Genomic DNA, 26,814 nt, shown 5'->3' on the forward strand with positions numbered 1-26,814 from the left:
CACATGGTAGGCCCAGTAAGTATTTGCTAACCAGACAAAATGAACTCCCAAGTGCAGGTGAGTGTGCGTGCAGGTGAGTGTGCGGGCAGGTGAGCGTGTGTGCAGGTGAGCATGCATGTCTCAGATGTAAATGGTCCTTCAAGTCTTCCATGTAAAGATGCAGCTCTGCGCTGAGGACAGGGGCACAGGGGAGGGCAGTGAAGAGAATGACGGCTGGGCAATGGCTGAAGCCCATACACAGTCTCTGGAAGTATGACCCTTCTGAGGAGTGTGCATGCTGGGAGAGAAGCCACCAGCAAGACCTCTCAGCACACAGCTTGCCAGCCAGGGAGCTGAACCAACTGATGCAACAACTATTAAACGGAGGTGGAGAGAGACATTCATGCCTCCTATTTTATACTGATCTAGGGAAACAGCTCAGTGGAAAAACACATTCTTTGTAGACAAAAGGCTTTGGGTTCAATCCCCAGTACATACATTTGTGTCGTGTCTGCGTGCGCGTACGCATGTGTCACACACAACTAGCAAAAATGACAGCATATGATTTTATTTATATGAAGTCAAGGCCTGGCAAAACTGTCTTTTTGTTCTTGGACTTTTTTTTGGTTTTGTTTTGAGATAGAATCTTTCCATATAACCTAAGATGGTCTTAAACAGAGATCCCCCTGCTTCAGCCTCCCACATGCTGGAACTCATAGGTACATGCCACCATACCAGGCTAAAGTTAACAATCTGAAGAAATGGGAACAATACTCAGCATAGGGTTAAAGCAGCTTGGGTGCCAACTCGGAGCCTGAGGACTCTCCTAGGGTTCTGGAGCTGGTGGCTATAGGGATGGACACAGGAAAGGAAGGCACAGTGCTTTGCTGTGCCTATTATCCCTCCTAGAGATAAACAAGAGCACATGGGTTGCTAGGTGACGGCAGCAGCCAACCCAGCTCTAACTTTATGCCAGCTTAAGTATGTCCTCTAGGCTTGTGCTTACCAAAATGCACACAGGTCAGCTCTACTGGTGTTCTGCCAGCTTCAGAACTGGTCTGAGGAAACAATAAAAGATATGAGCTAACTAAAACTCCCAGCTGTCAAGTCATATGCCAGACACGTAAACCAGGAACTATGTCACAGCTGATCCAGAAAACCCTAGGTAAGTTACACTTTCTAGTCTTAATAGAGTTCTTTTAAAAAAGAAGACTTTTCGAAGGAAACCAAAACCTTCCTACCAACTCCAAAAGAGAACAAAGCAATGTTCACCCATGTAGAAAGCCCTCCTCAAACCCTTCACTCACTGAGGTGGCAGAACCAGAGTGGTGGGCTGGGCCTTCGGTCTCCGCTTGGCAGACACACCCATCTGATTTGCAGAGCGCTTCAAGGATTGTTGATTCAAAAGGCCAGATGCTAGACCTGCATGGTACTGCAGCTGCAGAGACAAGAGAGAGAACATTCCATGAGCTCTGGACAGCAGGTGTTACATTATCAACCCCAGGACACTCTGTCACCTTACACATTTTATGTTATTTCGAATACTGCTGCTAACATTCTGCTGCAAGAATTTATTCCTAAGGTGATAATTAGATGAAGAGAAACAGAAGCAAAGTTTTCATCGTGGCAAGAACATACCAAAGAAAACTGGACACAGTTGGAAATGGTTAAGATAGCAAAGGGCATCCCAGCATCGCTGCACAGATTTCCAAACAGCTGACTGCACGGTGAACTGAGGGACACGTACAGAGGGGCCGCGGAGCACTGCTCAGTTCTGAATGCTAGCAGAATGGGGGTTGGGGGACGGTGGCTGTGGAGACTCACCCAGGTATTCAAAGGGTCTAAAAGCCTGTGGCGTGTTGCTAATAAGATCTGCAGTTTTCCTCAGGTACAGAGTAAGTTCTGGGAACTCTTGCTTATTAAAAAAACTACAAGACTGGTCCTGGGCTATGGTAAGCCAGGATCTCAGCTTGGCTGGTCACAGGGGCTCACGCACACCTTTCTCTGGGCTCACTTTTCCCACTGGTGACAGTACAAGTGTCAGCATAAGAGCCAGCTCAGGTCTCAATTTGAGAGCAACCTGCACAAACAGACTCAGGCTCTGGAGGGAATGGCAGAGACAGTAATTTCATTTCCACTTACATGCCATCAAACTGTGCAGCAGAGAGGAAGCTGCATATATGATGTGGGCTTGGGGCCAGAAGCCTTTGCTTTGTTCCTGGACAAACTGCTGAGCTTGAAGGTTACTTAACACAGATCATTTTACTCCCTATAGTATTTTGACTTCTGCGGAGGGGAGAAACAGCACATCCTAGTTCTAATTCTAACGCAGACAACACTATATAGAAACCCACTGTACTTTTAGTGTGTGTAAAATGGAATGCATGCATTTTAAATGTACCATTTGATGGGTTTAGACCACTGGTTCCCAACCTGGGGGTCACAACACCTGTGGGGGTAAAACAACCCTTTCACGGGGGGTCACATAAGACCATCAGAAAACACAGATATGTACATTGTGATTCATAAGAGTAGCAAAATTATAGTTATTAAGTAGTAACAAAAATGATTTTATGGTTAGGGGTCACCACAACATGAGGAGTTGTTTTAAAGGGTCACAGCGTGAGGAAGGTTGAGAAGCACTGGTTTACACAAAGGCATAGATCTGTGTGACCAACATTCCACTCAAGACAAAAATCTGCCAATACTCCAGAAAGCTTCCTGGTTCCCAAGACAGACCCCCAACTTCACCATCCCAACATCTGGATTGAAAACATAGTCCCCCCAGTCTCACACACTGCCAAATGAAGCACAGTTCTGTGACATGTGACAGTAACCTTCTTCTGCTTTTGTAGTCTAGATCCTAAGAATTGTCATCAATCTCTCTACAATAAAATTAGCTTTGACAGGTATCCCAGTCCTGAACAGACATAAACAAAACACTCAGATGTGCAGATGCTAAGCTAAAAGTTTGGACCAAGACCATTTCTAACAACTGATATGCTTCCTCCCTCTCCTCGCAAATGAAGCAAAGTCTTTAGAATATATATTTAGAATTAACTAAACATACAAATAGTAACTCATTCTGAATCAATTTCTTCCCGACTGCTTTTCCAAGGCATGGATTTTCTTTGCTGAGTCAGCTGCATTACAGCTTTTGGTAATGACATGGTGACCACCATATATAAAGGGCTAGGCCTGGATGCAAAGGGCAATAAAGCTCTGAAAAACAGATGGCCTCACCTAAGGCCACTGGGCTGCACACAGAGACAAAACAAAGACGATTAAAATGATCTGTTCCTTGCAAGTGGCTATAAAAGAAAAGCTAGCTACCCCGTGACCCAGTGAGGAAGAAATGGCTGTACATGGAACAGTCATACTACTTTCTAAAAGGCACTTGATTTACCTGGTGGATCTGTTGGGGAGCCTATAGCCACTCCATACAGGACAAAGACAGATGGCCTTCATAATAAAACAGGGGCTCTTCACAGGGTGGAGAAAGGCATAATTTGGCTTTAACAACTCATCTTAGACCAATGAATTTTGCTCAGATTTGGTTTTCTCCCACAGATTCCATAAATGGGAAATCAATGGAAGCAAGGGACAGCACTAGTTTGAAAGACAATGTTTCAAAATGTCAGCTGCTTGGGCTTCGATCTTCCCCACCAGAATCTGCAGTGAGAGCAATAAGCAAGGGCCTTTCTGGAATGAAGGGAGAAACAGCTTGGCAGGATCCATCCTGGCCCAAGGAACCCTCTCTGCCTGTGGCTCTCCATCTTCTTTGTCCATGCAAGCTCAGCCGATCCAGCCCTGCTGACTCTTTTCAAGGCAGAGCCCTGCTAACTATGCAGAGTGGCAAGAGGATTCTGTCCACCTGGCATCATCTGGATCATTTGATCGAACAAACAAAACGCAAACCAGCAGAGCTGCATGCTGACTGCTGTCTGTCTTTTACAGGGTCCTGTGAAGCCTCCCCATCCTGGAGGATCTCAGCATGCAGTGCAGCTCCACAATGTGCACATGTAGGTGGAACACTTTCCTTCTTCAAGAACAGAACCTGCCCTTGCAAGCTGACTCATAATGATTAAGTGACATTTGTTAATCATATATAAGATCCTTGTTTCCAGGAACACGGCTCCAACTGTCAAGATCTATAAGGGACCATTAAATATTAACTGAACCACCTTTATAATGGGCAGAAAGGTCAAAGTTAATAAAACTGACAGGCAATTCCTGTCCAACTGGATTTATACATTATTTAAGCACCAAACACTTCATTCCATGGAACATTGTTTAGATCTAAAAAGACTCTTGGAAAACGTCCACCCAGCCAATGGTTCTGAAGCAGAAGGGGGTTCAGAGCAAATCCACACACAACATTTGGAACATATTATGCCACAAAACTCTGCCATAAATTTTCAGTTATAGGCTCTGTAATGTTTTCTATAAAAATATATTTCAATAAACATACTCCTTTCCAAATGTCTGTGGCATGGAAACAGCTTCATCTCAGAAAAGCCACTTATAAAAGTTCTAATGTGATGTTTCCATGCAGGATCATTTCTTCACTAACAAGAAGGAACATGAGAGGCCTGGTACCTTTCACATCCTACAACTGTGGATGCGAGAGCTTATGCTACCCATGGGGTATTCATTTATCATGGAGCTGCCAGCCCATACACAGCAGCTCGCTGTTCTCTGGGGTTGAGGGTGCTCCAGTTAGGCCTCCACTGTGTGTTAACTTCAGCTTTCCACCTTCTCCCAGGACTGTTCTATCAGCTCTCAACCTAAAGCCTGTCTAGTCAATGCTATCTGCTAGTCACCTCTAGACCTGGGAAAACAACAACTCACCATTGCCTGAGTAAAAACCAATCAGAATTAGGAAAACGTTGGCAACTAATTATAAATAATGCTTAGACTCAGTGCTCATGAGAGATGCTCCCAGTGTTGTCAGGAGGGGCCCATGAGACCGAGAGCCTGCACAACCATCCTCCTGAGAAACTGCTCCCAGTGTTGTCAGGAGGGGTCCATGAGACCGAGAGCCTGCACATCCCACACCCATCTCTAGACCACACCAAGCTATCTAAAGGAGCTGGGAGGGTATCTGACAGCACAAGGGTCCCCTAACACTCATACAACAGGTGATCCATGAGGAGACATAAGCATCCCCACCCCCAAAACTCCAACCTGGAGAGCCAATGAGTTTAGTGGGCTTTCAGAGCATAGGTGAGGGGTTACTTACAGGAGTGTGTGTGACCCCAAAGCTGCTGCACCTTTGAAAACTGTCACCCTGGCAGGGATGATGACAGGTAGACTCTCCCTTTCAGCTAACCTTCCATGCTGTATGTATCTGTTCCCTAGATCACAAGGCCATGTGCAATTAAGGCAGAATTCCATACAGTGGTCTGAGATATGCAAGATGGAGCAGTCAGAACCCCAGACCAGAGACCAAGGACTTTCCCCACCCTCTTTCTATAAGGCAGTATCAGCAGACACAGTCACAGCAGCTCCAGTGAACTCAAAGGCTATTCCACTCAGAGGACAGCACTCTGTAAGGCTTACTGAAACCTCTTTCACTAGGCAATCTAGGTCTCACAGAACTTTCTTCAAAGAGCCTAAACCATCAGGGTCAAAGTTCAGTTGGCTTGAGTATGCTCTGACTGACAAATAGTAACACATACCAAAAGAAAACTGCATCAAAGAAAATGATGGAGGGAGGAGTCAATGCCAAGCTCCTGGTCAAAACTTCAGTGTTTAAAAACTCAAAGAGCCATTAGGTTAGTTCTCGGCTTGCTTTATATCTTCCCTGCTGTCCTAATGGCTTCTATCTGCTCCAAAGTATGGAAAATGTTTCGCAATGGATCAAGAATGAGAAGGAAATTCCTCGGCCTGCTCAAGTTCAATGCACTAATTAAGCCAGGGCCTCTGGGGTCCATGGCCACAGCATTTCTCCATATGCAACATCTCTCTACCCTTGTCATACGGTCTGGAGCCCACATTAAGAGAATATGACATTCAAAAAAAAAAATCTGAAAACTTACAGCCAGATCAATCAACCTTTGATTTTATTTCCTTCTCAAAGATTCACCCAATCCTTAAACAGGGAGGCCATCTCTTGGCCTGAAGGGAGGATTCATTTACAAGAGGCCCTGAGGGATAAGAGGAATAGACAAAAGGGCAGGGAGCCCCACAGTCCCCTCTGCCTGTCATTCTAGCCCCTCTCCAAGCACATAACTGTTATTCTGGGATTTGGACTCAGAAAAGGCACCTTGGAAATGTCTCTCAGGGACTACCATGTATGCTGTTGGTTACCCCATATTGCTAATGTCCAGGACCACTCACTACACACAAGGGGTGCTGGTGCATCTGTCAGTAGACAAGCAGATGGGCCACTTAGTGAGATGACTATGTCCTGGCATGGCATGGCACTTTTACCAATCTGGAGAACAGATACTGTTTTTACTGAAGACATTGGGACTTTTGATGAGAAAGCAAAGGATCAATCAATCATGCCATACTTCCTCGTACATCACCAGCCCAAAGATGCACCAACAAATAGGTAGGTAGATAGATAGGTAGACACATAGGTAGGTACATAGGTGGATGGATGGATGGATGGATGGATGGATGGATAGATAATCTCTCCAAGGTAACAGAGAACACACCAAAACCCAGAGCCACAATCTAAGCACATACTCTATAGATTCATTGTATACCTGAGTCAACCACCACCTTGCACAGCTGGGACACAGACTGCAACATGGGTGGACAGAGGTAATTGAGATTTTCATACAGTCCTATTTCCCCACACCATTAAATTCCAACTGGAACTACAAACCAGGAGTACTTCATCACAGCTTTGAGCTGCAAAGACCTTTGGCCCTCATTACTGCAGTAGCTTAGCTTTCTGCTAATGAGACAGCACGGCATCACTGTGAAGCTCAGCTCCTTCTGAGCCCAACTCTGGGCAGAGAGCAGGCAAGCCTGCCTGGCATTGTCTGTGCCAAGGAAAACAACTACAGAAAAATACCATAAATCTAATTGTTCTGCTTTAGTTTCAATCTAAATATCAGATGATGGCATTAGCATCGGTGGCCTTTTATCTCACAGAACTCCTTTTAAATAGCCCATTATTTTTTTTCTAAACCACTGAGTTGAGCTTTTATAGGTAAATAATCTTTTTACTTGGTCAAAACAGTATCAATAAACCATAAAAAGGAGGCCTCCAATTTATTTCCCTATTTGTTTCTCCACCGGGCAGCTGGGACTCAGGCCCTTCAATTACTCTGAAAGCAAGCCCTAAAGCAGGCTGTGCTTCCTGCTCAACTGTGGCATTGTGTTCACATGCTAACTGCCATTCAGGTTTCTTTCTGACTTATTAATGCACGGACCTGCTCTTCTGGTGCTTCCTGGAGTTCACGCCTTTATTAACAGACTGTCCTCACCTGCTCCTGTTTATAGCACAGCTGCAGGCAGGCATGCAGTCACACTTCAAAATGCCAATCAGCAAGGGGAGGGATCACTGAGGTAGCTGAACATCCAGGAACAAAACACACTTAATCCAGCTAAAACCGAAGGTAGAGCCATCACAGGGATATCACCCTGTGAGGAGGGAGGGAGGGAGGTAGGGAGGGAGGTAGGGAGGGAGGAAGGAAGGAAGGAAGGAAAGAAGGCAGGTAGGCAGGCAGGCAGAAAAAGGAAGATGAGCAGACCTCTAAGTAAAAAAGGGAAAAGGGGAGGTAAGACAAGATGTTTTGCTGTCTCCCAGGAGCCACCAAATGTCACACCAGGCTTTCACCCAGGTGCCACACAAGGGTCACAAAGAGTTGCATGGCTAAGAGGCTGATGATTCGTTCTGTCACTCTAGTCTACGGAAGGCCCCACTTCAGGACTTGGAAGTAACAACATTAGATGAGGTCACCCTTTGCTTGGATGAGAAACATCAAGAGAGTGGCTGGTGGCACACATGGGAGTCCATCCTCACTGGGCATCCAATCTGCAGGGACCTTGATCTTGGACTTTGCAACCTCACTGTAAGAAGCATTTGTTGTCCAGGCCATTCATTTTGTTACGGATTAGGAGAACAGCCTGAACTACAGTGACACACCTACTGCCACTTAAGATGCAGCCACAAAGTACAAATAGGACCAAAACAACACTTCTAGTGCAGTACCAAGATTACACATGAGCCTGAAGGGCACTGACAGAGCTAAGGAGGCAGCCTCCTAAGAGCAGCATGGTGGCCCTGTGTGCCCATCATCCTCTCAGGGGCAGCATGGTGGGCCTGTGTGCCCATCATCCTCTCGGGGGCAGCATGGTGGGCCTGTGTGCATCCTCTCGGGGGCAGAAGTCTCTCTCGCTTTCAGCAGCAGCTATGCTTAGACTACCTGTTTACCCTGACACTCCTGCACCCAGTAAGGCACAATGTGCATCTCACCTACTACAAAGACTTCTCTGAAAGTAACAATGCCTGCCACCAGACTGATGACCTGAGTTCAATCTCTGAAACCCATGTAGTGAAAGAGAGAAGTGAGCCCAGCAACCTGTCCCCGACCTCCACACGCATGCACCACACACACGTGCATGCAGCAGACACATGTGCATGCAACACACGCACACGCTCAGGTAGCTGCCCTTCATTCTCTGTGAGCTCTTCTTGGCCCACCCTTTATCCCTCAGTCTCACCCCTAACACTACACAGGAGAGCAACAAGGAGAGAGGGGAGAGAGGAATCTGGAAAATCTCTGAATCAAATTTCTTTTCTTTTGTTTCTTCTTTGACCACTGCAATCAACAAACAGCAACCAACCTCCCTAAATGACCAACAACCCCCCCCCCACCCGCCAAGCTCACCTTTCAGGACCCTCTGAAAACTTCCCAGAATTCCAAATGTCACACAATCACAGACACTATCTGCAGCTAGAAAAACCATGCTTCTGTTAGAGCACAAGGCAAATCAGTCAGCTGCTGTGGTCAGTTTGAAGCAGCCCCATATCCCACACATAGGATTAAAACAAATACATTCTTAAATTTCTGTGTTTAAAAAACAAAACAAAGCAAAAAAAAAAAACAAAACAAAACAAAAACAAAAACAAGATTCCAGGGTTCTCAAAAATGTCATTATACATGCTCACATGCAAATAAAAACTAATAAAGATTCTTCTATGAAAACACAATCTGAGTCTGGCTTTCTACTGAAAAAATGCATGCCTGCACATTTAAGTTCACTTGTGACATAATTGTTTCACTGCTCCTGGGTTAATCTTGACAGGTACCCCACTGTGAGCTGACAGATAACTATAACCTCCATGAGGCATGGGGAAGAGAGAAAGGAGGCTATGCAACGGAACAATGAATGGGAACCCAGTCCCAGACACTAAAGCCTCAGCGCTGGCTCTCTGAGAAGTTCTAGAGACTAGTGCAGGACCTCTAAAAGATTACCAATCTAATGACAATAAGAATGGGATTAAATCACTATAAATATCTTCTTTTACTGGTAGTCAGAGAAGGAATGGCTCCTTCAGAGAAGAAAATGAGTGCTACACAGCTGCTGCTGTGTTTAGATTTCACCAAGGAAATATTAAACTCCTCTTCCTTCCAGGTCATGAACTGCCTGAGGTAAGTGCCAATTCAATGCCACAACATGCAGTCCCCCTGCTTTCCCTTCCCGAGTTGACCTGGGGGGTCAAATGGCTGCCAGCTCAGGACTTGACCTGCCTTCTCCCAGCACTTGTTTACCAAGGAAGAAGATATGGGGAGGAGGGCAGGGCAGTGGAGAGAAAACACACACGGGCTGGGGTGCAGCCCAATGGTACAGCATGTGCTTAGCATGCGGGATGCCCCAGATTCAACAATAGCATATGGGGGCCAGAGGACAAAGATGGCAAAAGGAGGGAGTCACATAAGCACTGTCCTACAAAGACCAGAAGAGGCAGAGAGGGCAGGAGTAGGGGAGAGCTGATGGCCCCTTAGTCTGGAGGCCTGCAAGACCTCCACAAGCCGGAAACTAAAGAAGACATTTAGAAAGCACCATTTTATTGATCCTTTTGATGAGCTGCATCATCTCTTCAAGGTAAAGGAGTCATGAGGTTAGTGCCTGAGGTCAAGAGGAGGCAGTGGTCCAAGGCAGCAGATGCTCTCCTCCACACTGTCATGGAACAGCAAAGGCAGAGCTTGGCAGTGTGGCCTCATGGGCAGGAAACAGAGCCCTACAGTCAGATGGCTAGCTCCACACAAAAGATTTTGAGTTTCACTTTTCTTCAGAGCCTGTATTTATCTCATCAGCCCACTGTGAACAGCAATGTTCATCTAGAAGGATGAAGAGTTGTCTTTATGTCAACTGGACCTCTTCCTAAGGTGGATATGGGAGGGGGAGATCTTTTAATGACAGACAAAGAAGGCCAAGAACACCTAAGGATGAAGCGATGTGGTATGGACAGTGTCAAGCCTGGCACTCTGCAAACAGGTAGAAACCAGAGCTGCTCTCCAAGTCTGCAGAGGGCTCCAAGCTTAGCCTCAAGCACAGAGGCTATCATTCCGCATAGAGAAAGAGACCAAAGCTGTCCAAAGGTTTGTAGAAGGCTCTATACTCAGAAATGTCTCATCCTGCTAGCTAGCCGATCATTTTGTAATCAAGTATTGTCACCCTACCCACACTGGATAACAAACTGGGAGGGTGGACGGAAGGGGAAGATGCAGCTGCTAGCTGCACTGAGAAATCCAACTTAGAATTCTCCTCACATGGTGAAGGAAGACAGTCTGGCGGGCAGAGACGCCTCCTGGCACATCTCAAGTAAACCTCTCACTAACAAGAAGAATGACTCTGTGGGGCCTCAGAAGCCCCGAGCACAGTAAACGGAAGGCAGCAGAGCATCAGTTGGGAAGTGCCTTCTAATAGACTGTCGAGACTGCTCCTTTTAATCTGTACTCAACCTAAATGCCTGGCTTATTAGCTCAACCTTGATGTGTTAAGCCACCAGGAGAGGATCACAAAGATCTCAGTGAGGCAAGACCAGAGTCTCCTTCCACAGCCCCTCCCACAGGACCACTCTCTTTCTTTGTGGGACAGTTGAAGGGTTTTCCCTGGCTTCAATTTTGATTTGGTGGTGCCAGGGACTGAACTCAAGGCCTTGTGCGTGCTAGGCAGGTGGGTGTGGCAGCACTGAGTGGTGAAACAGGATCATTGCTGTCTACATAGAAGGAACGAGGAGAAGCAGACGGCGGTCAGCCTAGTTGCTAGAACTTCCCCACACAAATACAGGGCTGTGATTGTTTTCACCCTTGGAAGCAAAAGAGTCACCCAATAGTTCACCCAATCGGTTCAAAACAAGCAACATATCAGAGTGAATGTCCTATTGACCAATCAACACAATTCAGGCAAAAAAAAGTTTCAATTCGAAGACTGTGTGGGTGTGAAGTCATCTGTCCAAGTAAGTACATGCCAAAGGCCCTCTAAGCCTGTGTCCTGTAAGCGAGGGTTTATCTGTCCACATGCCCCTCCCCCCCAAGCCTGTTCTCTTGTTAGGGTGCTGCTTCTCAACATGTTAGGGTAGTGCTGCTTCTTAACAGTGCTCAGTTAAGCCAGAAGAAACCTGGCCTTGGGTCCTCAGAGTTGGTGAGTGGTGAACACAGAGAGAGAGCTGAGCAAAGAGGCTGGAAGCAAGCATATACCTGAAATATGTAATCTGTGGTTGCTACTGACAAGCTGAGGTTGACGGGCAACTACTAACAAGGCGCCTGGAACAAGCCAATGACTGGAAAGCTTTCATTTAGAGGACACGGATGAGTTCTGGCCTTGAGAAAGGCAAGTACAGCCAGGCTAGAAAGCAGACCAGCTAGGCTGGGGCTGAGGGCGGCTCCTGACGCACTTTCTTCTCCCTCTAATTCTCTTATTCCTCTCTCCCATCCATCTCCCTTCTTCTCTCCCTCCTCCTATAGACTACACACAGGACTTGATGCATGCCAGGCAGACACAATATACTTGACCACACCCCTAGCCCAAGAAGGGCAGCTTGGAAGAATGAGCACTTCCTCTGAAGCTGTGGTGCAGCCTATTCAAATCATGTAATCCAATCTGCTGGGAGGAAACTAGCAAGCAAGTGAACCATACAGGAGCAGTGGCTGGGTGAGGGAGGGGGAGGGGGGATGGTATCCATGAGGGAAGATCAAGAACATGACTATACCCAACTGTGCCCAATCAGAGGAAGAACTCAGTATGGAAAGGAGCCACCCTTGGGCCAGGGCTGGGAAGATAAGAACAGGCCGCTGGGCAGCACTACTGTCCTTTCACCCTCAATACTACAAAGGCCGCCTTTCACCTGGCTTTCTTCAAGCCAGTCCAGACACCCCACCGTGCCTCTCAGACCACTGTACATGATGGCATGACAGCACATGGAATCTACCCATGCATGTCCCACTGGCTCTGCACAGGGGCCCACGTGGATGGTCAATAGCAGTATGATGAGAATGTACTGGTGTGACAGATACAGAACACAGAGCTACACATGGCTAGAAACCAAAAGTAGTAGCTCTGCTTTTAGGCCAAGATTTCTATCTAGTGCAAATCCCTAGAAACAGACTTCCCTTGTCTAGAACAGTGGCTAGCCTGTGGTAAAAATGCTAGCATTAATAATACACAAGTTTGCCAGGTGGTGGTGGTGCACGCCTTTAATCCCAGCACTTGGGAGGCAGAGGCAGGCAGATTTCTGAGTTCGAGGCCAGCCTGGTCTACAGAGTGAGTTCCAGGACAGCCAGGGCTACACAGAGAAACCCTGTCTCGAAAAACCAAAAATAAATAAATATAAATAAATAAATAAATAAATAAATAAATAAATATAATACACAAGTTTGTTAGTTAGACTTCACCACCTTGAGAAGACTCCTGAGAAAGCAAGTGTAGGGAAGAAAGATCAACTTCTGTCCATGGTGAACCAGCTCCTCACTGTAGGCCTGAGGTGAGGCAGAATGCTGTGGTAGTAGGAGCATGTGAAGGAGACCTGTCACTTCAAGGCAGCAAAGTATGAGAAAGGAAGAGGCATGGTACAAGATAGGTCTTTCCCAGGGATGTCCTCAATAACCTACCTCCTCTAATTAGGCTATGCCCACTGTCTCCCCTCTCCCCCATCCCCAGCAATGCCACCATACTATGAATCCACCACAAGGATTAGTCCACTGATTAATGCAATCACCTGGCAACCAAGCCCCAATACATGAACCTCTGGGGGTATTTTATATCTGGAGAATAGCAAGGGCTCACTGTGAGCTAGGGACTCAAGTGATCCGAGTGATGGTCATGTAAATTAGGCACTGGTATTAACTCTAAGCTGAGGTGCAGGCAGTGGTATGGTGAGGCTGGAATCTGGCCTGCAGCCTGCAGAGCACCTCTTCTAGAACTACTACACACACTCTACCATTGAGAACTCAGTATGCCCTCGCTACGGACTTTTATAAAGAAAAGCCAGAAGAGATAGGAATTAAACTTCAGACTGTACTGAGAACCATGGTGGGGGGGGTAAGTGAGGTCCTGGAGAAGGGCAGGCATAGGGTGTTTATTCAATACATGATGCATGTGTAAAGGTCAGAGGACAACTTATGGGAATCAATTCTCTCCTTCCACCAACTGCGTGAGTTCCAAAGATCACAGGCTAGTCACCAGCTTGGCACTGGCGGCACACTGACTGGCTCTAATGTCCCCCTTACTTGGTTAGGTCAGTTACAAGGAGGAGCAGTCAGTCCCAGGATGCTCAGTTAGTAAGGGTTTATCATGAGGGTAGCAGGAGAGGCGTCTGCAGCCAGGCCTCTTGGAAGATGAAATCATGGCTTACCACACCCTAGCAAACTGTCCTTGCTGGCCCTGGAGTCCCAACCCACTGGCTGCTTTTCCAGCTCTAGAGGAGCCAACTGCATTGGACTTGCACTTGCTCCCCCAGAAGCCCCTGCTGCTGCTGAGGGAGTGTTCTAGCTGTATACACACCTTTCACCCACTCACTGCCTTCTGCTGTCTCACACCCAGAGCAGAGGACGGGACAAGAAGCTGCCAGCACAGAGCCAGAATTCCTTCTCAAAATATGAAAATGCATGAAAGTCCTCAAAGTCAAAAGCTTTCTCATCAATGTAGGCGCAGAACTCGTGTGGCAGCAAAACCTGCCATGAACTGATGTGAATCTATTTGAATCTTAATTTATCTCACTTACTGTGAAGAGGCAGACATTTCTACAGCAAAATATCTGATTATAAGGTATTATCCTGGATCCCACTGGAGAAATTAGTGTTATATATCAACATACTACCTTTCTGGAACATAAAATTCTAAACTCAAAACCCATTCAGACTCCCAAGCTTTGGGTATGGAACTCTCACCTCGTGCCACGCTGTGGGGTGTAGGTGTACTACACATAGTACCTCCTGCCAGCCTGCTTCATTAGCATCAAGACCATCCACAGGGCAATGACCCCATGTGCAGATCACATGGCCCTGCCTCAAATCTGCTGGATGATAATTTCTATGTGATGCCCAAAAATTCACATCAATACCAGTGAGCACACATGGGTCTTAGGCACACTAAAACCTGAGACCCATCATGGAACATTCTTAGGAAATCTGTATGAATTCACTGATTGTTCAATATTTCCCTGGAAGCTATCAGAAATGCACAACTGGGCTAGGAAGATGGCTCAGCCAGTCAATGTGCCACCCACCAATGCCAAGCTGATAACTAGCCTGTGATCCTTGGAACTCACACGGTGAGTGGAAGGAGAGAATTGACTCCTATAAGTTATCCTCTGACCTCCACATATGTACCAGGTTGTGTGCGTGCATGCACACATCCAAATGAATAAATGCAACAGAATTTACTATCCAACAGAATCTCAAAGAGCTCACTTGAGCTGTGCCCGACTCACAAGAATCCAGGGGTGCAGATACACATGTGACATGCTTCCATCATGAAGTGGCCTTTCAGCTACCATCTGCTGTATCCATGATGCCTTTGGGGACACGTGGAGACAGCTCTGGGAGCTGGACTCAGTGCTCAGCTACACGTGACTAAGCAAATATAGACATGCATTGCAGGAGTCTTCAAATAGTTAAATTTTCAATCTTTATAAAAAAAGAAAATCCATCAGACATGATTGATAAGTGTACTTTTTTAAACTAAAGGTAAAAAAAAAAGTGAAGATTGGCAACATTTTTCCCCATATAATTTGCTTTCTTTGCCTTTTTCCACAGCACTGCACATAAATCAAAGCAATGTTAAGGAGGCCTATATATCACCAACTGGCATTTCAAAACTATTTACAAAGTCTTTAACAGACACAGGACAGAGTCCAGGAAACCAGGACCTGGGAGGCTGAAATTCAGGGAGAAAATGAACTCAAACACTGACAGAGCTAATTAAGTTTACAAATAATTCTCCAACGAGAAAATTATGATATTTAATAAGTCCTGCCTCGGTAAAACAGGGTTACAAAACGCAGAGGGGGTGGGGAGACAGACAAGCCGACAAGAGTTTTCCAAACAAGAATAATGTATATTTGAACAAGCTGCCTCTCTGTGATTAAGCACAGAAATCTGGGAACAAGGCAGGGAATGATGTTTTAATAAGGTCTGAGATAGCCTTGTGAGCTGCATTTTACATTCCCTTGCAACAGGCATGCAGATGCAGCAGGAGCAAAGTGCAAGCTGAGACTCGAGGCTCACAGGCTAGGGCCCATGCTCCAGCTGAGGCGGGGAGAGGCAAGGGCAGAGAAAAGTGGGCTGCCATGGCCATTTCCCAAAGGCAGGTGACAGATCCAATCGGTAGTTTGTGTTCTGGTTTCCACAGACAGAAGAGGGAATTTATCTTCCTTCTTATTGAAAACAGCACAAGTGACTTGCAGAGGTAATGTCAGGTGGACAACATATGGAAAAACAGGCCCAACTGCACAGGCATAAGCGTCACCCTGTCCCTAGCCCCACATTGGAGAGTGGCTCTAATCTTAATGAAGTCTATTTTCTTTGTCAAGCTTGGCTTCCGTTAATGTGCTGCCATTACAAACCATGTGCCTCTGTCCTCAACTACTACAGTCCAGAAGATTGAACTGCCGGCAGCCCAGGCAGCAGGATGGGCTGCTGTGTGAAAAGGCTAGCCCCTGGGGAAAGGCAGAAGAGAAAGCCTTCCTCCTCTGCATCTCCAGCTCCATCATCTCTCCCTTTAAGCATGTCCCTTAAAGTACAAAATCAGGACGATAAGTCTGTGCACAACACAAGGTACAATGCCTCACTGGGAGCCAGGGCTCTTGGCTGAACATGACCGATAAACATGTTCAACTGCACTTCTTCCCCAAGTCCCTGAAATGGAGGGAATGAATGAGCGCAAAGGGTTCATTCAGAAGGGAAGAACACGGAACCTGAGTTCCTCAGCTTTCTGCCTCTGTAACAAAATCCCTGGAGGAAATCAACATAAAGATGTATTTGGGGTCATGTTTCATGGGCCATCACTAGCTGGCTGATGGTCTGAGGTGAAGACACAAAGGCATAAAAATGGAAGTGAACAGCAAAGGAGACAGCCAAGGCAGCCTTGATGCAAAGAGCTAGAAGAACCAGAGGCTTTCTGACACCTACGTTTACCCTGAGACTAGCACGGCTCCCAGCCTTAGTCACAGAGGCTGACGCAGTACATGATGATTAACGCAGAGACCACGACTCATCGGGTGCTGAGGGTGAGCGACAGTTGAGTGCTCAGCCCTAAACAGGACACCTACATCATCCCTTTGGTGACCTGGGAACAGTGCAGAAGAGTGGACAGAAAGACAGAGCACACCCACTGCTGCAATCATGACCACATAGCAGCTGCGGCTACCTGCACATACATGAGCTCACGCAGGAAGGGGACTGGCTGGGAAGAAGGGGGTCAGCAGGAGCTGGAGGGTATAAGAGAGGGCAATCAGGGTGAATAGGATCACAATGCATTGTATGAAATTTTCAAAAAATAAAGAGGATGGGATTGGGGATTTAGCTCAGTGGTAGAGCACTTGCCTAGCAAGCTCAAGGCCCTGGGTTCGGTCCTCAGCTCTGAAAAAAAAAAAATAAAATAAAGTAAAGTAAAGTAAAGTAAAGTAAAGTAAAGTAAAGTAAAGTAAAATAAAAAAAGAGGAGATGTAGAAAGGGCCACAGACAAGACAAGCCTCCAAGGGCATACCAGCAAAGACCCACACCCGTCATCCGGGTCCCACATCCAGTTTCTATCTTTCAACAGCCTGTCAAGTCATAAATGTATCAGTAGATGAATCTGTCAGTGAGGTCCAATCCTTCATGACCTGTTTGCTTTCTAAAAGACCCACCTCTGTACATGGCTGCACTGGGGACCCAGCCTCCAACACATGAGCCCTCAGGAGACAGTCTAGCAGAAAGAATGCATGGCCAACACTTGGCAGAGAGAAGCTCATTGAAACTGCACAATGTGGAGAGCTAGTGGAGGGTGCCAGAGGTAAAAGCCAGCGAGTGGCATGGCATACAGAATCCCTAAGCACTGAGATGGGGAAGGTGTCTGGAGGGGGTTGGGGGTGTATGCATGGAAACAGGCAGACTGCTTACATCTCCACTGAGTCCCCAGATTCCTACTCCCATCAGACACTAATCTGGAGAGGCTAACTCAGAGTCTCAGGATTCATGGGTAGCTGGAAAAGAGGAGTCTGGTGAGACACCTCCAACCTTTACAAAGAAGCAGCACACTGCATGGTGTAGTCACTCAATGCATCATGTAAACTGACGTCCATCAGAAGCAAACGAGGCATGGGGAGAACTGTGATGTACAGGTACCAGACTCCTCTTCCTCCACACAGCATCTGAGGTGGCCTAGGCAAATTACTCAGAGCAGCACAGGCAAGAATCAAAAGCAAACAGTTTCAGAAAAGCTCAAAGAGTTACCTCTGAAAAGTGACATGGGGAGAGCCAGGCACAGGACCTATCCTCTGTGAAAAGTGCTCCAGTATTAGTCTCCTTTAAACTATGTACACAATTGCACAAAACTGATGCGAGGGAAAGAGACCCAGAGCGCCATGCAAGTCATGAGCACATGTGTCCCCCACATGACACAACTAGCTCTGTCACCTGGGGACTATTAGTTTACTATAGTAACACTTAATTTTATTTCAAGCTTTACTGCCTCAACTAAAGGATTTTACAATAGCAGATGCCTTCCCTCCCACACATCAATTAATTTGCAAATTGACTCAGGTTTTAGAGATAATGAGGCACCGAGAGTCTTCTCAGTGTGAGGGAGAGCTGGGCACTCCATCAGATGTGGGTGGGGTGGGTGCAGCACTGAGCTTCCAGGTGCTTGAAGGCACTGGGCAAACGCAAACAGCCCTCAGTGCCACTAGCCCGAGGCCCACCCCTGGCCGAAAACAAAGATGAAAGACGATGGGAAAGTTCTAGAGACACGTGAAATATCTTATGCCCAGGAAAAAATGTCAGGTTTTTAGACTTCTTTTTATAGGTTTGTATTCGATATTTATGGAGAAAGCAAACTGTTTGAAAAGGAAGAATGTGGCCTCAGCATTCAGCTTAGGTGAAATTTGGCAAGCTGTTGATCAAGCCCACACATCTGAGTTTCTTCTTCTTCATTCTGAAAGAGCTGAACCAAAGTAACCAATGTTGTTTCAAAACACAGCCACACCACAAGCCGGGCAGTGGTGGCGCATGCCTTTAATCCCAGCACTTGGGAGGCAGAGGCAGGCGGATTTCTGAGTTTGAGGCCAGCCTGGTTTACAGAGTGAGATCCAGGACAGCCAGGACTACACAGAGAAACCCTGTCTCAAAAAAAAAAAGTCATGTCACATGTGCCCTGACAAAGATCTTTCTTTCTTTTGACTTGGCTACAAGACAGGCTTTCATGCCTCAATATGCCCGCTCCATCTTTTAACAAAACATGCTAGCAACTACCGACCTTCCTTCATTACATGAGCAGTGCATGGTCTTAAGAAGCAATAGCCCGATCTAAGCACCAGCAGCCGTGTCATGGGACCCCAGCCCTCTGGAAGTAGGGCTTTCCTCTGCCTCATCCCCTTCCTGCCTCTACTGTCCTCTCGCCCAGGACCCTGTGGTCAAGTTGCTCTCTCTCCTCCTGAGCAGTGCCTTGCTCCCTTGCCTGCCCTTTCCCAGCTGTAGTAAAGAGCCTGCCTGTGAGGAAGCGTCAGAAGGGCTCCTGCTTGAAGACTCTGCCTTCCCAACAAATTAAGGAGGCGCTGACAACATTCCACCAGTGAACAACAACGTATGTTCTTCCTCAGAACTATGTGAGGCCAGAAGTAAAATCTCACTCAAACGTTTTTCATTCCCCACCAACCAAAGGCAGCTTCGTGCATATAGTGCTGCTTGGCTCCCCAATACACCATCTATGAAGGAAGCCTGCCATGGGCTCTGGAGCCTGAAGACAATAATTTTCTTTACACAATTATGAAAGCAATCTGAAGTTCCCCTGACATTTTCTGACCTGGCATTGTCTGTAAAGGGCACAGGTTAACAATGTTTAAGAAAAGATCACATACAATATATAAATCATGAAGGTCCCCAAGACACTGTGTGGTTCAGGGCTTTGGCTTCAATACCACACCAGCCAGGAGAGAGGTAGCTTTTTTTTTCACTTCGCACTGGACTCACAGAGCCATTCAAATGCCAACAAAGACAGTTTGGGATCTACAATCATTTGACATTTTTTTTTTCATAAGGAAATTTAAACCCAAAAAAGTTGAGTAAATTTAGTCTTGTGAAGTACCACCCGCCTCCTCTTCTCCTCCCCTAAAAAGGGCAAGAAAATTCATCATCAAAGGTCGCCCCCTGAGGAATGTCATCAGAGCGTGGTATTTCCACACATGCATTTGTGTACACAAGTCTCCAACTGTGCCAAGCTCTTATAGGCAGAAGCAGGAATGGGACACTTGGCAAGGGAACAGCTGCTTTCCTTATCAGTTTTGCAATAGTTTTTCCTCCACTTTTGTCAGTACAACCTAAGTTCCTGGTTTTCTGGACAATCCTGTCTCTACTAAGCACACAGGGAAAAGGAAGGGAGACCTCTTCTTTCCTTGCTTCACCATCCTAACTCAGGACCCAAGGACATTCACACCTGCTAATTAAAAATGCACTATTTTTATTCCAAAAGTTAAACCACAGCACATTTCCTCCTTTAAAATTTTTATAGTAGCCACACTTTCAATTTGAGAGTTTTCATTCATGGTAGGTGAGCCTCTTATGTTCTATATTAAATGCAAGGCATGTGTGATCAGTACTATTAATAATATAACAGTGCCAATCTCTGAAGCGGCACACGGCACCAGTATGCAGCCCCACGTGAGTAGACACAAAATCATGAGTGCCACAGCAACCTTTATTAAATATGTGGGAATAGAGGATGCAGCTTACTGCCCTGCCCACCACAAGCCCAAAAGCAGGAGCAATTTTTTCTTTCTTCTCCCCAGGTACATGTATCATTAGTTCTCATAAATATAAACAGGTCTGAGGCAGAAAACAAGTGATTACCTTTATTAGATTCAAAGGGGAAACACAGAAGAGCTTAAATATTCGTGGACACATCAAGACTGTAAATTCATCAAAGCATATCGGACACAAGGATTTAAGGTCACCAAGGTTACCTGTGATGGCAGAGAAACAAACTGTTCTTCACTTTGTAGGAACTACTTGCTTTACAAGCCTTGTCCTTGACTTTGAGGCCACCCTAGTATTCTTGCCCACTAACAAAGGGCAACTTGGAAAATGATCTCTAAAGAAGTGTGCAGAGAAGTCACAAGGCCCATCTCACTGGTGGACAGAAAGAAACCTCAAAACAGGCATCTGATGGAAAACTGAATCTCGGAATGACAGCTTGAGCTTTTAAGACACGTTACATAAAGCCACTTAACTGTGCCTCATGTGTCCCCAACAATATCACATACTAAGCTTAGAAACAGTCCTCTGTCTGCACAAGACAGACTTAAGTAGAGATCCTGACCATGCATTGGCTTTGACCTCTCTCTTCTCTCCTGCCAGGCAGGCACAGGTTACTGAGATGAAGACTCAAAGTAAAGGATGTAACACACAGGCCTCTGTTTGAATATCAAACACATGAGACTGTCATAGGTAGAAAGAAGGCTCTGCTTATGCTGACATGTCAACTGCTAAAACAATCAGTGACAGTGGCCCAGTTCATCCACAGTGTACTACAGTCCCTAGAGTAGTGGGCGTGCATATGCACACAACAGCTACACACTCACCTCAAAAGAGAGCTCTATGACTGGAAATGGTGCATCAAGATTGCTGGCTTGGCATAGCAGGCATCTTTATAGGTGCACTGGTGGGGCTGACACCTTGCGGTAACCAACAGCTGTCTAATTGGACTTGAGACTAGTTCATAAGTACTACTGTGAACCCAGTCATACCTGTGACTAGTGAGGCCATGGAACATGGAGGACAACCTATTCTTGCCAGGTTCCTAAATCAGTATTACTTCTAACTGCACTCTATGTGCTTACGCCAACAATTCATCGAAGAAGCTTGGCCATAGGGTGCCCAGTTCCAGCTGACACATCTACAGCACAGCCCATAGACCTAAGGCTCAGGAAAGACTGTGGAAAGTGAGTAGAAAGATTTTAAGAACCAGAGGATCAGGACATCTGCTGCAAGATTGTATCTTCTGTGAAGGACATAGAGCTTCACCCATGACAACTTAACAATCTAGTTTCCTAAGCAAGACCTGCATAGTGACAGCACCAGTGAACATGGAACAAGGGTGAGATTCCATAAGGCCCATCCCTACATGGAGGGTAGGCATCTTCTTATAAGTCCCAACTCTACATGAAGTGCTACAGGCAATTAGTGGACTGAGAAAAAGAAAAGCAGTCTTCACCAGGGAGACATTCTCTAATCCCAAGTGGTCAGCCCTAAAATCAAGCATATGATCAACACCAAATGAACTCAGCAGGTTGTATTTATATATCCATATGTGTATGTAATTATTATATATCCATATGTGGCAGTAATTATTAAAAGAAAATAACAGAGATAATACAGGAAGGTAGAAGGAGGGCTTGGCAGCAGGGATGAGAGAGCAGTGGGAGAGGAGTACAGTATGTAAGAGGGGACTAAAGATGATCAAAGTGTATTATAGGACAGGTATGAAGTGTCAAAATGAAACACATTATTTCATACAATTAACAACTGCTAATAAAAGAACAAAACAAAAACTGGTCTACCCATTTTGTGAGACAGTAAGAACTACAACAGAACTCAAGTGTCTTCTACACCAGGCATTAATAATGCCCTCACAACGCAATCCAGAGGAAGGTGTCCTGACAATCTCATTTCACCCATACAGAAGAGGCCAAAAGAAGCTGTCACTTGCCCAAAGTCAGACTGCTGATACTAAGCTCACAACACTTAAACTAATAGTTCTCAAACTGTGAGTCACAACCCCTTTGGGGGTTGAATATTAGATATCCTGCATATCAGATATTTACCTTACAATTCATAACAGTAGCAAAATTATAGCTATGAATTAGCAACAAAATAACTTTATGGTTGGGATCACTACAACATGAGGAACTGTATTAAAGGGTCCCAGCATTAGGAAGGTTGAGAGCCACTGAAACATTTCATTACAGATGTGTATTGCTGTCAACCAGAGTTTTTGCTCACCCAGTGATGAATCAGCACACATTTAAGTTTATATAAAAATCTTAGAACATCACTCATCAATACATACTAGGCATCTAACATCTTAACATCTGGCCCTGTTCTGGGGTCAGTGCTGAAAATAAGCTCCAAAGACAAGCAGGACTTCCACAACATGGTGAACACATCCCTGAACAAAGCAGTAAGGAAATCATGGAGCTGGTAGCAAGGCGCACAGAGAAAATATGGCAGGGACACCACTGGGGGCAGTGGCAAGGCCACCACTGCCATATGGAAGAGTTCCTGAAGAGGTGGCAGACATCATGAAGGTGAAGGATGTAGAAGTATCATGGAGGAAACCAGGAGCAAAGACAGAGAGGGAGGTGGGGAGGAGGTACAGGGAATTCCATCACACCTGCAATATACCTCAACGAACCTCCCAAAACCCCAGAGTGAACTGAGGCATCCACTCATTATCCCAACTCTCCTCTCTTCCTTTGGACCCTGCTGTACAGGCAGGTGGGAGGAAGGGAGGACAGGCCTAATGGATTCCCAAGCATGGAGTTCTGCCTTCTAACGCTCCTGTGCACAGTTCCCACTACACACAGGTCCCTCACATAGTTATACATAGGAGGGCAATCTTGTGTGCTTATGCCTATCCACTAGGTAACCTAAAACCCAAGAAGCAGACTCTGAAAAGCATGATATAGACACAGACAAGCCTCTGTGGTCAGGCAGCATCTGAAAGGACAGAGGGAAATGGCCACCAAATAGTGAATGCAGTGGCCTTTGGCTCAAAATCCTTCCTCTAAATGTACCTAGGTCTGGGCTTTCATACCAGTATCTTCAGAGTAGCAGTTATGCAAACACAAGAAGCAGGAGCTAGCCTGAACTCCCTCTGAGGAGAACTGATCATGGTAGGCCCAAGAGTGGGTCCTGAGCAAGTGCAGGAAAGGGAACCAGCTGAGCTGAGGGTGTGGCTGGGCTCACTTGTCTTGCATGCCCAAGGCTCTGGATTTGATTACCAGCATAGCAAAGTGAAAGAAAAATGCAAACAATGAGACAGAAGGAAAGATAAATCCTGGCCTTTGCAGACAGCACACTTGGGAGCAGGAGGTAGAAATAAGAGCATTTTTGTTCTCTAGCAGCAAAGAGAAATCTGTACGGATCATCCCAGTCTTAGCAAAAATCCTAACTCAGACAGCAACAGCACCAAGCAATGGGTGGCGTGGTGGAGTCCACAGAGCTCTGCACACACTGCTGGGGACATTTCTAGAAGCTGGAAACATATCGGAAATAAGAAGTTTAAGAAAACTGTAAAGATGGCAGATCCTTACCAGAGGAACACTTTGCCACATGCAGCTGACCTGAAGCTCCCAGCATTCTGAGGATCAGTGCTGAAACCCAACTTAGCAGGGGAGTGGCAGAAGCTCTAGGTCTCCTGGGCAATGACAAGGCCAAAGCCTCAGTGACATGGACTCAGACTGGTTACTATCACTTGACTAGCAACTTGGCAGCAAAGCTGGTTCTACCATGGGGCCCCCAAAAAGGATCTATTCTTGTCACCATCTCAGATGCCCAGCCTAGCCTCCTTGGGCAGACACTCTGAGTGACAACTGCAGATTCCTCAAAAGAAAAAGACTGAGCTGCATTTATGTGGGGGATTGTTTAAAGTAGAAAAACAGACATTTCTGATGTTTCTGGAAACATCAGAAAAGAGAGCTGAAAAACAAAAACGTTCTTTGGCTAACACTTAATAAACAGGACCATCAAGTCTCCCTGAGCGTGTGGATGGTGTGTGACTGCTGGTTAGTGTCTTGGCAATCAGTATTCTGCTAACACCAGCATGCCTGACTTTTGAAGAAAAAGCACCATGAAAAAGTTTAGCCCCTACCTCTCCCCAGGCATTCTCAGGCAGGCACCCTTCTCTGCTCCAGTTCCTCGTGGGCATGGCACACAACACACTGTGCAAACATCTCTATACAGTTGTCTGTGCAAACCTGCCTTTTACTCTGACTCCAAGAGCTTGCTGCTCGGTGGCACTGTGAATCTCAAAGAGCTATAGCTTATTACACAGCTCACTCACTGCAAAACCAAAGACTGATAGCCTATGTGAGAGACACAACAGAGGAAAGCCACCATGTTAGAAGAGCTCACCATAAGTTCACAGCAGGCAGAGGGAGCAGCATGTGAAGAGGGCCAGCATGATGGCTGTGTGCTAGGGAAAGAGGAAGAGGGCAGGGTGAACCAGCAAGTCTAGGGCAGAAGCAGGGCCAGCACCTGGCCAGGGATGATGTGGCAGGAGATGCTACAGGATGAAGCACACAGCGCACATTTACTCTACCATGGAACATAGGACTGGAGTTGCCTAGCAAAAATACACTGAAATATGTGGAATCTTTATCTATGAACTTACAGCAGGGGGATTAGAGCACACTGGGGCTTTCTCAAACACCTCTGACCTGGAGGCTCTGTTGGATGAAGGCTTAAAACGAACAGCAATATGAGATCTCAAGACACCTGGGTGCTAGTCTGCCCAATCTCAATTCCTGCCCACAATGCCTCCCAAAGTAAGAGGAAGCAAAGCCTCTGCAATGGTGGCTCTAACAGTTGAAAGTCTACCTACTGGCATACAAAAGAAAAAGCCACTGAAATTCTTGGAGCAGTTGGCAATTCATATTTCAAAATCTAAAGCTTGGATGGTAAAGGGAGCAGATGGCTGTGCAATATGCAAACAAATCCACAGCAACAATGGTCTTGGGCTTTGGTGGCATCCAGGAGAAGGGAGCTGCCATGTTGGCACAGGGAATGACAACGGTATGGCAGAGTCCCCAGGAAACATCACCAAATGAAAATGGGCAAAACATGTGGGGCTTTCTGCTGTGGGGTGGAAGTAGGGCACGTCTTCCATGCATGTTCGGGCAGCCACAGCTCAAGTTCCCTTCCCAGAAACAGCACTACCATGACACCTGCCTCCTCAACAACAGCTAGATCCTGCCTGCCCCGGAAGCCCACATCCTGGGGTGGGGGAAGGTGGTGAGTGACGCATCAACACCGTTAGATACAGAGAATCAACAGAAGTCACAGTTGGGAGGAGATGACATTTCATCTAGTACGAGCTGATATTTTACTTTGGAAATCTCAAAGACCCAAAGAGAAAGTAGCTTTTTCAAGTCTATACCCCATCCATCCATCCATCCATCCATCCATCCATCCATCCAACCATCCATCCATCCCACAAACTTCAGTTGGCCACCCCCTACACTTGCCAGGTACTTGTCTAAACACTTAGAACACTGCAAGGCAAAGAGACAAAGAACAACTCTAGGGGAGGAGCACCACCCAAAGCTACATTTTTCAGGGAGAAAAGGATGTAATAGGAAGATGAGGCATGTTCTGGTTTCTGCAGGGGAGGGAGGCAGGACACAATGTTAAACATGGTGCTCGCTGAGAAGATGGAGAGAGATCTGAAAATGAGGAGACAGACATGGGTATGTGTGGAAGAACAATCTGCCCAGAGGCCCAGGATGGCCAGGGAATAGAGACAGGAGCCAATGTCAGAGAAGAGAGCACAGAGTTCAGAGATGGTCCCTGAGGGCTTCACAAGAGCAAGATGGGAGCTGCTGCAGAGCTGGAAGCAGATGAGAGATGGGAACTGGCTGTCCTTGCTGAAGGATACTCTGCCTGATGGTCAACAAGCAATACAGCAAGGGAGAGCAGTAAGTCCATGGCAGGTCCAAGACAAGAACACAGAGGTCAACCCGTTTAGTAAAACCTTTGGATGCAATTAAACAGCCCTATTTGGGGCCCTTGGCCTTCACTTTGACTTCTAAATTACAAGAATGCTATTTATCAAAATAACTCCTATCAGAATGAAGAGTACATCTCTAGGTGGGAAAGAACTTTCCAGGCCTCAGTGCCAGAGAGCAGAGTAAAGTCAGCGCATGAATGTTCTAACTTCAGTCTCCTCCAGCTGGCCATTTTCCAGGTGAGTCCTGTGTCAGGGGCTTTGCTGGAAGGCGGGAGCTTGGGGTGTCCAGGAGGATGCTGAACTGAGCTATACTATGAGCTGCTCTATGTTTTACGCTTCCTCGCCTACAAGTGGGGTACATGGAACTAACAGACATGTCCTCACTGTCATCATGCAGAGCATGCCATTTCTGTCCCAAGGACACAGCAAGTACTTACTAAGTAT

The 26,814-nt window shown here is 46.3% G+C and overlaps 1 protein-coding gene across 2 annotated transcripts in view; it reads right to left on the minus strand.

Moving 5' to 3' along the window:
• Positions 1 to 26,814, minus strand: part of Med27 (mediator complex subunit 27) — a 183,468-nt gene that overhangs the window by 115,953 nt on the left and 40,701 nt on the right. Inside the window, exons 1-2 of one of the 2 annotated variants that reach the window (XM_028757122.1) lie at positions 24,777 to 24,817; positions 1,287 to 1,417 (exon numbers count right to left, since the gene is read on the minus strand). In XM_028757122.1, coding sequence (XP_028612955.1) covers positions 1,287 to 1,417; positions 24,777 to 24,779 — 134 coding nt within the window. In that variant the 5' untranslated portion in view covers positions 24,780 to 24,817. Of the gene's footprint in view, positions 1 to 1,286; positions 1,418 to 24,776; positions 24,818 to 26,814 lie in introns of those variants that run through there. The other variant, XM_028757121.1, reaches the window with a different exon arrangement.

Source organism: Grammomys surdaster, unplaced genomic scaffold (assembly GCF_004785775.1).
Source record: "Grammomys surdaster isolate TR1022 unplaced genomic scaffold, NIH_TR_1.0 126133, whole genome shotgun sequence".
Lineage (NCBI taxonomy): Eukaryota > Metazoa > Chordata > Mammalia > Rodentia > Muridae > Grammomys > Grammomys surdaster.